Source organism: Delphinapterus leucas, chromosome 20 (assembly GCF_059928025.1).
Source record: "Delphinapterus leucas isolate spDelLeu-1000000601 "Yukka" chromosome 20, BTC_Dleu_Yukka2, whole genome shotgun sequence".
NCBI classification, from domain to species: Eukaryota; Metazoa; Chordata; class Mammalia; order Artiodactyla; family Monodontidae; genus Delphinapterus; species Delphinapterus leucas.
This window is the reverse complement of record NC_143148.1, coordinates 50,462,582-50,478,462: the sequence shown is the minus strand read 5'-3', so window position 1 is coordinate 50,478,462 and position 15,881 is coordinate 50,462,582. Positions and strand designations below refer to the sequence as shown.

Below are 15,881 nucleotides of genomic sequence, written 5' to 3'. Positions count from 1 at the left end.
ATAGTGATGACCCCGATTTGAGCTAGCTTAAAAAAATCCTAGTTCAAATTTGTTTCCTAATAGGCTAAATCTCAATGTGCAAAGGGGAAAAGACAGCAGCTCCATCTGGGGGAAGCGGGCAGGGATCCAATGGGTCCCGGAGAGAATGTGTTGATGTTCACATGCAGATGCGGGTACACTTGGCTGTTCTGAATGCTGAGGAATATACAAGGAATCGTCTTTACATGATTCCAGTTTTTGTCTGTGTCTGCTGTTGGGATCATCCATGGTGGCTGTTCATCACATAGATCCGCTGGCCTAGGAGGCAGAGTGATGTAACAGAAAGCACACTTGCTTGATGTCAGGAAAGTGTTAGTCATAGCAAACCACCTTACTTTTGTAAGCTATCATTTCTTTAGAGGTGAGAAAAGAAAAAAAATAAGTGGGTAATGATGAGGATAATAAAAACAGCCACCATGTCTGCAAATGACTCTGTAACGCAATTATCCTGGGTACATTTTCTTTGGTCCTCGTCACGTCTCTGGGTTTGCTTTTTCCAGTGTGTAAAATGGGGCTAATCGTGCACTTTCAGAGGCACGTGATTTGCTTGAGGTTGTGTAGAAGTCGTGGCCACCATGTACTGAGGACTCATGTGACCAGGCACTCCTGTTAGTCACGTGGAGTTTCAATTTCTCACTTGCAAAATTGGGATAGAAAACCTACCTCACTGACTTGCCAGAAAAATAAGCAAAGAAGTGTGAAGAAATGTTAAAAGATTTGCCTAACTCACATAGCTAGGAAAAAAGCAGAGTTGAATTGGAGCCCAAATCTTTTCCATCTACAAGTATGATATCTCCTCTCAGTCCAGTCACACTGCTATACTCTTCTGGAATCAAGGAAACATAAGCTTAATTCAGCTATTATTGTTATTATTTAAGGTACTAGTCTTAAACATTTACTAAGGAAGATGAATAAAAAAAGATAGTTTAAAAGTATGACTACATAGAACTTTTTTCCCCCTTGAAGGGACCTATTTTATTTTATTTTAATTTTTGCTATGAAATACATTTTTTTTTTTTTTTTTGGCTGTGTTGGGTCTTCGTTGCTGCACGCGGGCTATCTCTATTTGCAGCGAGCAGGGGCTACTCTTCATTGTGGTGGCTTCTCTTGTTGTGGAGCACGGGCTCTAGGTGTACGGGCTTCAGTAGTTGCAGCACACGGGCTCAGTAGTTGTGGCATGCAGGCCCTAGAGCGCACGGGCTTCCGTAGTTGCGTTGCGCGGGCTCTAGGGTGCGCGGGCTTCAGTAGTTGTGGTGCGTGGGCTCAGTAGTTGTGGCTTGTGGGCTCTAGAGCTCAGGCTCAGTAGTTGTGGCGCACGGGCTTAGTTGCTCCACCACATGTGGGATCTTCCCCGACCAGGGATAGAACCCGTGTCCCTTGCATTGGCAGGCGGATTCTTAAGCACTGCGTTTTTTATTTTTTTAATTTTTATTTTATATTAGAGTATATTTGATTAACAATGTGTTAGTTTCAGGTGTACAGCAAAATGATTCAGTTATACATATACATGTATCTATTCTTTTTCAAATTCTTTTCCCATTTAGGTTAATACAGAGTATCGAGCAGAGTTCCCTGTGCTATACAGTAGGTCTTTGTTGGTTATCTATTTTAAATATAACAGTGTGTACATGTCAATCCCAAACTACCAATCTATCTCTTCCCCCCACCCTTCCCCCTGGCAACCGGAAGTTCATTCTCTAAGACTGTGAGTCTATATCTGTTTTGTAAATAAGTTTATTTGCATCTTTTTTTTTTAGATTCTCCATATAAGTGATATCATGATATTTGTTTTTGTCTGTCTGACTTACTTCACTTAGTATGTTAATCTCTAGGTCCATCCATGTTGCTGCAAATGGCATTCTTTTTAATGGCTGAGTAATATTCCGTTGTATATAGACCAAACATAACTTTGGATTCTAAGTCAGATGTTGTACCCATTGTATGGTTAAGAGTACAGACTTGTAATTAGCTATGTAACTTGGACAAGTATCTTCACCTCTGTGTCACTTAATGTCCACATTTGTAAAAATGGGCAAACAATACCAGCTGACTGTCAGTGCTAGCATAAGAAGAATTGAAGATAACTTCAGTGCTTACAGAGTGCTTGGCGCATAACGTTTCTAACTGTTACCATACTTCTGCCTTCTGAGCATATAACAGATATATTTTTTAAAAACCTAAACCTCAGACCATGATGAGCAAACTGGCAACCACAGGCCAAATCCAGCTCCCAGATCTTCATAATTTTTTAAAAATGGATCAGAGGTTTAATATCAGGTGATTTCTTATAAAAATATAGATTTTGACATCTTTCACGAAAAAGGAACTTCTGGTCCCAGTAGATATTTGAGTTTGCAACCCTGGCCCTAGGTCTTGACCGTGGGTTAATTTCCCATTATCTTGTGAACTTGAGATACTAGGTCCTGTCATCTCTGTCTGTGTGATAGAAGGTCCTGCAAAGATTTCACAATTGAGAGCAGCTGTCTTTAGGAAATATTCTTCCAACCCTCTCAGGTCTTTTTTTTTTTATATTGGAATATAGTTGATTTACAATGTTGTGTTAGTTTCAGGTGTACAGCAAAGTGATTCAATTATACATATACATGTACCTATTCTTTTTCAGATTGTTTACCCATATAGGTTATTACAGAGTATTGAGTAGAGTTCCTTGTGCTATACAGTAGGTCCTTGTTGGTTATCTACTTTATATATAGTAGTGTGTGTGTGTGTGAATGTGTGTGTGTGTGTTAATCCCAAGCTCCTAATTTGTGTGTGTGTGTGTTTACATATTTATTTTTTTAACATCTTAATTGGAGTATAATTGCTTTACAATGGTGTGTTAGTTTCTGCTTTATAACACAGTGAATCAGCTATACATATGCATATATCCCCATATCTCCTCCCTCTTGCGTCTCCCCCTCACCCTCTCTATCCCACCCTTCAAGGGGGACACAAAGCACCGCCAAGCTCCTAATTTATCCCTGGCTGCCACATTTCCCCTTTGGTAACCGTAAGTTTGTTTTCTAAATCTGCATGATTGTTTTATAAATAAGTTCATTTGTATAATTTTTTAAAAATTAGATTCCCTATATGAGTGACGTCATATGGTATTTGTCTTTCTCTGTCTGACTTACTTCACTTAGTGTGATAATCTCTAGGTCCATCCGTGTTGCTGCAAATACCATTATTTCATTCGTTTTTATGGCTGAATAGTATTCCATTGTATACATGTACCACATCTTCTTTATCCACTCCTCTGTCGATGGACATTTAGGTTCCTTCCATGCCTCGGCTATTGTGAATAGTGCTTCAGTGAACACTGGGGTGCGTGTATCTTTCCGAATTACGGTTTTGTCTGGGTATATGCCCAGGAGTGGGGTTGCTGGATCATATGGCAACTTTATTGTCAGTTATTTGAGGAACCTCCATACTGTTCTCCATAGTGGCTGCACCAATCTACATTCCCACCAACAGTGCAGGAGGGTTCCCTGTTCTCCACACCCTCTCCAGCATTTATTGTTTGTAGACTTTTTGATGATGGCCATTCTGACCAGTGCGAGCTGATACCTCGTTGTAGTTTTGATTTGCATTTCTCCCATAATTCGTGATGTTGAGCATCTTTTCGGCCATCTGTACGTCTTCTTTGGAGAAATGTCTATTAAGATCGTCTGCCCATTTTTTGATTGGGTTGTTTCTTTTATTTCAGAAGATGAGATTAGGAACCCCAAATCAAATTAGACTATTTTTAGGATAGTTTGGAGCTCAACAATGAATCAAGGCCCTAAAATCACCCTGTAATTACACCTAAGGCATAGGAATCGAACTTTCTGGTTAAAGATTTTGAGACTTTTTATTCAGTCCTAATTTTTTAGGTGCATATATTTATTTCTTTTCTATCAAGCATTTGAGCAGCAAACATCTTTTCCATTTCTTTAGAAAAGGTGTATTTTCTTTAGAGAGGTATATTTAGCTTGCAAGGGATTCGTTTTAGAGCAACATGGTTTCATTAGTTTTGCCACGAGGCCTTTGATCCATCTCTAAGCAGATGTACACAAACCAAGTTCTGTGGCTAGAAAGTTACCAAATTGGAAGGTGGGTGTCTCTCAGGGCTTCTGCCCCGGGCAACCAGAACTAAGTCCAAATGATTCCTCGTAAGAAATATGTGTTTTACTACTTGATGACAAGCAGCCATGTTTTGTCGTTGCTGTTTCTCTGTCCAGTTTTCTTCATAATCACAAAGTCATTCCGGTAGGTTTTCACAGTTCTGTTTGTAATTTAAGGTTTGCTGTTAAACATACGTTATCTGCGGGAAAACACAACAAAGAATGAGACAGGAAGTGATGGAAAGTGCAAAGCAGAATCACAGAGTTCCTTCTGACTTTCATCTTTAGAACCTGAATGTCCCCTGTCATTGTCTGTGTTGATCAAATTGACCAGATAATGGCCACATTGTCACCGAACGCTATGCCAGCCTGAAGCCGAGAATTTTTATTTGGGCTTTGCTTAATTGAAGCGTAGCTCCTTATCTCACTCATCTCCATTATTTAGTGCTGATTAAAAGTAAACCTTTGGACTGTTCACCAGGTCCAAACATTTTCCTGACGATTAGGAGCTATTTTTGAGAAATGGAAGGGTGGCCTTAATTTGTGATGGAGTTCTGCAGAATCGGTCAGGTTCGTCATCGATTTTCTTACAGGGAATTCCCAGGCGGCCCAGTGGTCAGGACTCCTCTTTCTCTCTGCCGAGGGCCTGGGTTCAATCCCTGGTCGAGGAACTAAGATCCCACAAGCCGTGGGGCACGGCCAGAAAACAAACTAAGAAACAAACAAAAACAGATGGATTGTCCTTGCAGATACAGACACCTCCTCGGGGGAAAAAAGCAAACACACAAACAATCAAAATGTAAGGATAAATTATTGGATAGATCTAGTAAAATTATAAAAACATAAAGTCTTCCCCAGGTTCAACTGGATATGTACGGTTTTACAAAATAACTTTCCCTACTATATAAATAGGGTAAAAACTATAATAAGATCTCTATAAATACAAAATTGTAGTCTCACCACAATGCAGTAAGGTCACATTTGCTTAGCTGTTGTTTTTACAAAGTCTTACTTTATGTATACATTCTACTTACAGATTCCATGAAAGCTTCAATTGATGTCCTAAGAATGTGACTTGTCTGAAAATATTCCAGAGGGAAACATGTATGATTAATTGGTCATGCCTTGCTTGTATTTTTTAAAGGAGTTATGGTTTCATTCAAAACTTGCAACTATTTTAGGAGATTTTTAAAAATCCAATCCAGTAACCTCGTATTATGTCTATTTTATCTTTTCAAAGAATTTGGGCTAATGACTTTAATATTTAAATTGTACTTTATTGCTCTCAGGAGAACATCATCAAATTTCAGGTCAGTTTTTATCGCATGCTCATGCCTTTCCAAAATCGAGAGAACGCAGTGACTTTAAAAACTGAAAATCACAATAAGTGATAAATTACATTTTCCCAAACTGGGCTATATATCAACATCCAAGTAATCCATGGCCTTCTTCTTTAAAGGAAGTTAAATAAAGTTCATATGCCTTTCCATGCAACTATGAATTGAACTAAAATGAATACTTTTGGAGCCAAAAGTATGTTCAGTCCAATACGAAATGTTGAATGTGTTTCACAATCCTGTGGGATGATGAAAGTGGGAACCTACCAAATGGAAAGTGCTGTTCTATCCACAGAAAGTATAAGTCTGTGAAAGAAAGCATTTTCTCTCTTGGCCGCTTAAAATGACTGCACGTTCACTGAGCTCGTATTATAGTGTAAAATTCAGCAGAAGGGTGTGTTTGCCAGAACACATGAGGATAGCAGTGTAAGGATAATGTCCCTTTTTATATCTCACTCATTTATTTTAATCAGATCCTCCCAATATCTTAGCTAAGTCTTATCTTCATCTACTTTGGCATGTGTTGATTTAGGTAGCTACCTTCAAAGCAGTATTCCTCTGTTTATTTTCTCTTGACGTCTGATAGAAGAAAACTAAACTTTTGCTGAGTGCCCATTTGGGCCCAGCCCTGTATAGACATTGGAGATGCACCAATGGTTAAGACATAAATCATGTCAGCAAATCATTATAGTCTCAGGTCTTTAAAAAATGTAAAGAGCGAGTTTTGGTAGGCTGATCCCATTCTTTTTGGAAGCAACGTGGGTTTGAACAGGGAACATCTCTATAAATAGTTGGTGATACGGGTCACTCAGATACTCCTCTGTCACTTTGCGTGAGTCACTTAAACTATCTGAGGCCCAGTCTTCTCATTTGGGAAATGATTTCCCCAGACTAAACTAATATCTTCTACTCTGTCCTGTAACACTGTCTTGAAGCACTTCTAAGCACCTGAAACCCTATGTTGCCAAAAGATGACTTAACTCCTCTTTGTAGATTCCACAATTGGCACAGTATCTGGAACGTCGTGGTCACTCAAAAACAAAAATTTACTGAATGAATGACATCCAATGATAAAATTCATTCATTCATTTAAAGAGTAGAAGGACTTCCCTGGTGGCACAGTGGATAAGACTCCACGTTCACAATGTAGGGGGCCCAGGTTTGATCCCTGGTCAGGGAACTAGATCCCACATGCATGCCGCAACTAAGAGTTCACATGCCACAACTAAGGAGCCCACGGGCCGCAACTAAGGAGCCTGCCTGCCGCAACTAAGGAGCCCACGTGCTGCAACTAAGGAGCCCACCTCCTGCAACTGAGACCTGGTGCAACCAAAGAAATAAATAAATATTAAAAATAAAATAAATAAATAGTAGAATCTTCTTTCCAAGTTGAAAAATCATACATGGAGACAATAAATCGAGTGCAAGGAGACTTTCTCTGACCAAAGTCAAGAGTGACAGGGCCCAGAGGCCAGCCTCTCCTCCCCATTTCTGCCCTTCTGTCCCAAACCACAGTCGTAATCTGAAGTTCTCTGAAAGGCTTAGACTTCTGCGGTACACATTTTAAAAACCACTGGATTTCATCATCTCTTAGGACTAGTCCTAGAATTGTACAGTTGAAAGTTAAGTACAGTGAAGGGCATTTAAATATTGAAATTTGATCTCCTCAATTGCATTTGAAGAATCGATCTGCTTTCTGAACGGCTTGCCTTTCCCAAAGTGAATAATTTACACGTAAGAACTTGCTGACCAGTTAGCTCACAGTTGACTTACCTTAATCTGGGAGAACAGCAACTTGCCCTCCCAGGGTGGTGGGTTTAACAGATCTTTTCACTTATTTCTGGGTGTTTTCTAGTGCAAGGCAGGGGTAATGCAGTCCTGGGACAGATTGACTGCTGTCAGTTAACCTCAAGAAATAAGTGCATGGCCTGACACAAAAGTGTCTTCTGCTTCTGGTTATTTTTAATGTCAGAACTTTACAGAATGTCTTCATAGGGAAGCTCAGTTTAAATGGAAAACAGATTTTCACTTTTATCACCAAGTCATGCGCCTGCCTAATTTTCAAATGCAGTCTCTGTTACAAACCTTCATTCTTCTCGGAACCCGGATTCTACATGGTCCAACATTAGCAACAGGTGGATGTCAATTTAGGGTGAGCTGGCCCCTTAATTTCCTCAGTGGCCAAGAGGAAATTCCTAAGGGTAATCAAGGATTTATATGATTGTCTGAGGTCTTAAATTTTTAGGCATTATTTAAGTCCATCAATCAACTTTTTATTTTGAAGTACAGACATACATATACATGTAAATGACTTGGAGAAATGGAGCTAATGTTCATGACCCTGTATCATATTTCTGCATTGCCCAGGGGAAAATGACTCACACACGTGCACACCCCAGCACAGAAAGAAATCAATATTGATTTGGCAACCATATACTTTCTGAGATCACTACAGACACAGTTATTATAAACTAGATCATTTCCACATCTTTCTTTATTTCAGCTTATCCCCTACAACATGAGTCTGGCACAGAGTCTAAGGAATTTCTCATTGAACTAGTGCACTCATTAGTCATCTGAAAGATTTAAAAGTCAGCTTATATTTCAATAGTCTTCAGGATACTATGCATAGACCTACCGTATTTATTTTACTGGGTTTGGGAACACAAGAAAAACTAAATCTTCTGCACATCACATAGCTAAATTGTGTGTGCGTGTGCGTGTGTGTGTGTATGTGTGTGTCTTGTACAAGGAATTAAATGTTGAAGTGGTAGAAATGTGAAAACTGAAGTTCAGAGTCGAAATTTACACGTCTTCGTTGAAAAATAATCATTTAATCTGAAGTAGACGTCGATATGCTGGGCGTTTTGAGTATGGCTGAAAATTTAATGTTTTTCCGTTTTGAGATTGAGCTATAGGTAATGTAAGGTCACTGGTTTTGTCCTTTGTATAAGTGCAGTGCAAAAGGCCCGTTTAAGATATAATTTTAGGGAGCCTTGGCAATGAGAATGAAAAACACAAAAATTCTCTTTTTTTTTCGTGATTAGTGAAGGTGTCCACTTAGAGATGATACATTCTTTAGAAGTGACTGAAGATCAGCTTTTTTTGCTAGCTGATGCACTCTCACACTCTCTCTCTCCCCCCACTTCTCCCCACCTCCCCGCCTCCCCCTTCCCCCTCTCGTGCCCCTCCCCCTTTCTTCTTCCTCTCCTTTATTCTCTTTCTCTGTCTCTGTTTCTCTATCTGTCTCTCTCTCACACACAACAGTGAATGAGTCATATTCTCCATCAAACTGTCATGCAGTTGGAGGGTAGGTGAGGAAATTCATCATGAGTGTTTCATTTATAAAGTAACTTCATCTCTGTCTGATAAACAGTGAGTCAGGACGACATGATAACACAGGTTGCTAGTCTAGGACTGAAATATGATCCCCTGTGTTTTTACAGCATTCCTTTTTTTAAAAAAAAAGTCTTAAAAATGAAAGCTCTCCTTTATGTTAAGGATTTTTTTTCTCTCTCTGTTAAGAGGCAAAAGGGCGTGTTTAACTCTTTGAAAACCCTTTCCCAATGAATCGTGTACCGAGAGAGAATCCTGCAGCTGACAAATACAGCAGCCTTTGTAATGACAGTAAGTGAGAAATAGGTTAACCACAGGCCAGTTTCAAGGCAGAAAAAGACATCTAAAGAAAATTACTATAATAAACAACTTCCTCCGCTCTTTGGCAAAAGGAGATGATGGGGTGGCGGGGGACCAGGTAGACAGGCACATTGATCACTGAGTTGACCGTGTGCAAGCATCACTGACAGAGACTTACCTTCTCAGCCAGCTCCTTCCTTGTGACCCTGCTGTCTGCATCCCCCGCCCCCCACAAGGGGAAGGGGCTGAAATGAGTAAAGATGTGCCTCACGATAAAATCAGTGTAAGGGAAAGGAGATTATCCAAGGAGCAGGGATGGGGTGAAGACACAAAACACAAAAGAGGCAAAGAAGTAATGGAGAATAAATTCAGAACACATGATGGGAAACTCCAGACTCCAGAGGACGATTCAGATGTGCTTTCATGATGCCACATCATTTGTCTAGAGATTGCCATTTGCTATTTGAAGTGCAGGCCTCCAGTTAACTCATGGCAAATACTTCTGTGACAGGTCAGAGAACACTATTTCTCTTCACTAAACTCTGAGGAATGTTGATGAGTTGAATTAGAACTGTAGTCGGGGTTCAATGTGTCAGCCCACACCTTTGAAGCTGCCTCACAGATGTACTTCCAAGGCCCCGATCGGGATCTTTGTGGTGCTGTGTCTTGTCAAATCCAACTCACTCACACCTAATAGCAGTGGTGATACCTGGTCATGTTTTTCAGGCTTTGAAACAAACAAGAAGGCAAAGACAACTGGCTGATTTTTCACATCATGAGGCTTCCAAAAAATCACAGGATTATACAAAAACAGGAATTCACACTACAAAACTATCCCTTCCCTGACTTAGCCAATGCGTAATGTACGGCGCAATTCATCATTTATCGGAAGGGGTCAATCTATAAAGCAGGTTGTACTTCAGCGGTTAAAACAATGGTGAAATCCAACAGTTCTATAAATGCAGGGGAAAATAGACTGAGGAGATTAAAAATCATGTATCCTTAAGTCAGATATTAGCGTGTTCAAGAAACAACATTTTCAGGTTGGAACCCGATAGCACAATGTAAATGTTATAGCATGCTCTTGGATCCCAGTGACAACGTCTTTTCAACAGTTCATCCAGTTTTTGGAACTTTAAATTAGAATCCTAGATGTGACATTTCAGAGCTGGAGATGCAGTGTCCCAAGAGTTAAGATGTCCAGTTTGGGAGTCGGACAATATCAGAGACTTGCGTTCTCAGTGTTGCTACTTACTAGCTACGGGACCTTGTGTATTGGTGCGTTCATCTACAGTACTAAGATATTAACAGCACTGTGCCTTCCTCATAGTATCGTTATCAGCTTTATTATTTTTTTAATATTTATTTATTTGGTTGCCTCAGGTCTTCGTTGCGGCAGGTGGGCTCCTTAGTTGCGGCTCGCCGGCTCCTTAGTTGCGGCATGCATGTGGGCTCTAGTTCCTGGACCAGGGATCAAACCCGGGCCCCCTGCTTTGGCAGCGCAGAGTCTTATCCACTGCGCCACCAGGGAAGTCCCGAGTGTTGTTATCAGCTTTAAATGAGATAATGCTTGTACAGTGCTTTGCCTGGCATAACACTAGGTATTGCTGCTGTAATTTTTTTAAAGCGATCAAGTACATTACTGAAGACAAGAAATAAGCTTCCAAGCAGGCACTAAATAAAAAGTCGGTCTTCAGAACCTATGCATAACTCTTTAGTTTCCATGGGAGAATTAGGACAACTTCCTTAAAAGGAAAAAGGGGCCTCAAGTAATGAAACAAAAATGAAGCTGATTGAAGGCATTTATAGTTTGCACATTAAAAATTAAAAGTGGGAGTGACAGAAAGCAAGCCGTTTACCCAAGATTACTCAATGTGTCCTTTGTTTTAACTTCGTGTGCCCCAAGCGGAGCCTGCATCCCCCTTCCTTCAGAGGGCAGTTGGTAGAGTCCAGCCCCCGTCTGTGGTTTTCCAACTTAAGAAGCTGTAAATTTTATAGCTCCGCACCCCGCGGTCAGAGCTGCTGAGTGCTGTGTCTGAAGTCAGGTGGTTGGTGTGTTAAAGGTAGACACTGAACAGTTCTACTGAGGACCTGGAAGCATTTAAGGAGGTTGCTTGCCAACTGTAAGTTAGAGACCCAGTGCCAGTTGGCTGGAAAATCCTCTGGACTGAGTCCAGTTAAGTAGACTGAATTGCTGGCAGTCTTTCCAAACTTGTGCATTTCACAGCTGGGCTATACAGTCCGACGCGCAGCACGGGGCGTTATTGTGACGTTGTGCTACGATGGGGGGTGGGGGAGGGTTGTGGCATCCATGTGACATGGAGGGCCTTTGTGTTCTCCACTGGTGCTGAAAAAAGTTATCAACTGCGCTTGACAGGGTCACTGAAAATATCTCTAAATAGATGTGAGTGATGGGAATTAGCATTTTCAAATGACGTATTGTTTCAGATGTGTTCGCTCCTCAGCATCCACAGAGGCAGTTAGAATCTTAGCTACGCGCTTATCACACATCGTCCCACGGTCCTGCTTCCGAGCGTCGGGTGGGTCGCGCTGTCTGTGGTCAAGGTGATGGTCATGGTCACACTGAGGTACTTAGGTATAGCCGAGCCTGCCAAATTAGTGGGTGTCATGTCCACTGAGAGGAGTGGGCAAAGTCATTGTTAGACCGCAGGACCATGTAGAATTTGGAACATTTTAAATTGTGTCTTAAAACTGATGCAGGTGAGAAAACCTCAGCCTTAAGGTTGGGCAGAGGTGGCTTCATGGACGTGGAACCCGCAAAGTCACAGGGGACCTTGGACCCAGAAGTGCCTTATGTTTGGTTCACTGTTCTGTTGTCACCAGCTTGAAATCCTTAATCATTTTTTTAAACGAGGGGCCTTGCATTTCCATTTTCCTCTGGGCCCCGCAAATTATGTAGCCATTCCTGTGGGTGGGATTGACATTTTTTTTTTTTAAACAAAGTCCAGTCTTTCTTCAGAATGGAGTAAAGAAGGGACCTAGAGATTCTTTCAGCCAGACGATCAGTCTATTTCCAAAGGATTGGCTATTGCAAGCATCAAACAGTAGAAGATAAGACAACTGCTGTGTATTCCATTCTTGGCTACTTTGTTCCTCATACAGGATTAGAAAAAGGGCAGAGAATGCCTGAATTATCATAGAGAAGCAAATAATGTAATTGGCAAATACTCATCTTTTATATATTTGGTCTTGGTGTCTATTTGTTTAAATAATTACTCTCTTTAAGAAGGCTTTGTGAGCTGATGTTAAAGTAAATTCTAAAGTCAGCTTTCTGCTGGTTTATACAAATACTGTCCTTCAGCCTACGTGATTACACATAGAACTCCCCTGTGACCTTACAGATACACAGACATTATAGTGAAGCCGTGAGTCATTTGATTTTTTTTTAAACTTGAGAGTCTTATTCATTTGTGCATTCAATGAATGCATTAATATGTCCAACAAAAGAATATAAACAATATGTCCTGTAGGCCATTGGCTATAGAACTATACTAGTAATATGACAGTAACCAGCTACGACATATGTTATGAGTTAGTCATTTAAAGTTGCATAATTTCGTGCACATTTACAGTAAATCGTGGGAGTTATTTCTCTTCTTGACGTGGCTGCATAAGTAAGCTTCTTTTATTACCTTGATAGTATGAAATGGAGTAGTTGCCTTCTTGCTATTAACTACTTTTAGCGCAGACGTTTTACTTTTCAGAGGATCTTTACATATTTTTGCTTCACCTAAGGGAAGGAAGGTGGGAAACTCAATATGAAAGTTTGTCCTTGGGCTTCCCTGGTGGCGCAGTGGTTGAGAGTCCGCCTGCCGATGCAGCGGACGCGGGTTCGTGCCCCGGTCCGGGGGGATCCCACATGCCGCGGAGCGGCTGGGCCCGTGAGCCATGGCCGCTGAGCCTGCGCTCCGCAGTGGGAGAGGCCACAGCAGTGAGAGGCCCGCATACTGCAAAAAAAAAAAAAAAGAAAAGAGAGGATCAGGAAGGGAGGCAAATAATGTGATAATGTGTTTGCCTAAACCAAAAACAAGGTGATATCCAGACACAGAAAACAAACTTACGGTTACCAAAGGGGAAGGGGTGGGGGGATAAATCAGGAGCTTGGGATGAACAGATACACATTACTATATATAAAATAGATGAACAACAAGGCCCTACTGTATAGCACAGGGGACTCTATTCGATACCTTTTTTTTTTTTTTTTGCGGTACGCGGGCCTCTCACTGCTGTGGCCTCTCCCGTTGCGGAGCACAGGCTCCGGACGCGCAGGCTCAGCGGCCATGGCTCACGGGCCCAGCCGCGCCGCAGCATGCAGGATCTTCCCGGACTGGGGCACAAACCCTTGTCCCCTGCATCGGCAGGCAGACTCTCAACCACTGCGCCACCAGGGAAGCCCTATTCAATATCTTGTAATAACCTATGATGGAAAAGAATTTGGAAAAGAATATATATACATACACACATGTGCGCACACACACACACATATATATATACACACACACCTATAACAGAATCACTTTGCTACACCTGAAAGTAACACAACATTGTAAATCAACTATACTCCAAGAAAAAAAAAAAGGTGATATCTTACAGTCTTTAGGCACATTTTGTTGGAGGGCCTAAATTCTATTTTAATTTCATTCACCAGTCACCTGTGTGATCTTGCACAAGTTCATTCTTCTCAGTTTTTTTTTTTTTTCGATGAAAAAATAGACACCTACATTATAGAGTTGTTAGAGGACTCTTGAAATAATGCATAGAAAAAGCCCAGCAGAGTGTCTGACACCTGGGAAGTGCCAGTAAATGATGGCTCTTATTTTTGTAGTCAGACCTGATAGTGTCAGATTTATCCCAAGTCCTTGCCCTTTTGAGGTCAGATCCATTCCAGTATATATATTACCAACCACGACGTCTGATCGTATTTCTTTTTGTCTTATCTGCTCATCCTGGGACACAGTTAACAGACACCTGCTCTTTGGGCAGATTCTCTTTGGAAATCCTATTGGGAATCTGCCTGGATTCTAAGGTTGATGATAGGGATTCTAAGTGGGGTGTTCTGAGGTTTTCTGTGTGCTTCCCTTGTGTCTAGCATGTACTGGCATCCAGGAGAGGGATTATAAGTTGTGAGCCAGGATAAATCATAAAAGTCTATATACGCTGATTCAATTTCAGCCGTTATCTCTGGAGCACCACCATGACTAGAACCTCTCTGCAAGAGTTGTTGAACTGTCTAGTGTCATACCTAAAATAATAGAACAAAGATATATGGGCCAAAGGTTTGAGACCGTAGGGGGGGGGAAAGACATTTAAACATCCCAAACCTGGGAGGTTCCACATATATCTACCCAGTATTCAGTATGAGAATGATTTCTGCTGAGAGTTTTATGCCTGTTTTGAGAGTTAGCATATTTTAGTATCATGCTAGGCTTTCAAGTTTAAAGTGAAGGTTGAGACCTCATAGTATAACCTCTCCTTCAACACAAGGTAAAAATCTATTTTCTTGCCTTATTCATTGGATATGCCTAGAACTGAGGGTTGTGGGCTTATAGCAAATGTCCTGTTTTCCTACTGTCTTTCTAAATCACAGTTCTGATGCTCTAGAGGTACACATTTTAAAGTGTCATGGGCAAACTTTAAATCAACATAAAACCTACTTGGGAACAATGATGTGAACCGGCTTTGAGGTCAAAATGGCATGCAAATATCTCTAAAATGTTCAGTGAGATTTCTGGAATTCCAGGGTCTGACCTGTATCTTGATCTCTGATTTGTATCTTACACTGTCCAGATTCTGATGCAAGGCAAAAATCCGGGGATATCTTGGAGATATGCACTTCCCCAGGTCGTGAATGGAACTCAGCCAGCCTCAGAAAGACACAGCCACACCTGGAGCACAGTGCAGTCAGATTGCTCCTTCTCCTGTGGTGGAGGTAGTTGATTTCCTCACCGTCTTCCACGTCTCTCCTCAAACAGGGTCTTTCACTGGTTTGCAGGGTAGAAATAGAGACATAGATGTAGAGCACAAACATGGACACCACGGGGGGAATAGTGGCGGGCAGGGGTGGGTGGTGGGATGAATTGGGAGATTGGGATTGACATATATACACTATTATGTATAAAATAGATAACCAATAAGAACCTGCTGTATAAAAAAATTAAATTCAAAAAAAATTACAGCAACAGAAAAAAAAAAATGAAATTATGTTCTTCTACTTCAAAGTCATCCATGGTTCCTCTTTGCACTTGGATGAAACCCACGCTCCTCGTTGTGGCCCACTGGACCCCGTGTGGTCTGGCCCCTGCCTCAGTTTCCTTTTGTAGAACCCCCCCACCTGCCCTGTTTTTAAAACAAACAAACAAACAAAAAAAAAACAGGTTCTTTCACTCCAGACGTCTTTCCACCGTATGGTTTAAATAAGCAACAAAAGAACTATCTTTATGGGAACTGTCACTGTAAGGGAAAAAAAAACCAAAAAGCAAATATTATTTGTACTCTTCGGGGATTTTCCTATGTAGAAAGGAACCCACTCACACAATTCTCAAGTCAGCCACAACCAGGACTCAAAAGTTACGCATCTGAAACGTACAAGGGGGGGAAATAGAAAATATGTGTCCATTTCTTATAAGGATTGAGTCATTGATGGATTTTTCAGCTCACAGCTTCCTGTCTTTCTGTCCTGACTTTTCTGTTGCTGTCAGCCTCCCAGTGGGACTTGGAGAAGGTAGGGGCAAGACAGTGAAAAAAC

General features: G+C 41.1%; 1 protein-coding gene across 1 annotated transcript in view; it reads left to right on the top strand.

Annotated features, from left to right (window-relative positions):
- The window catches only part of ADAMTS18 (ADAM metallopeptidase with thrombospondin type 1 motif 18), an 81,475-nt gene that overhangs the window by 37,650 nt on the left and 27,944 nt on the right, over positions 1 to 15,881 (top strand). Inside the window, 1 exon segment of the mRNA XM_089903331.1 lies at positions 14,924 to 15,065. Coding sequence (XP_089759457.1) covers positions 14,924 to 15,065 — 142 coding nt within the window.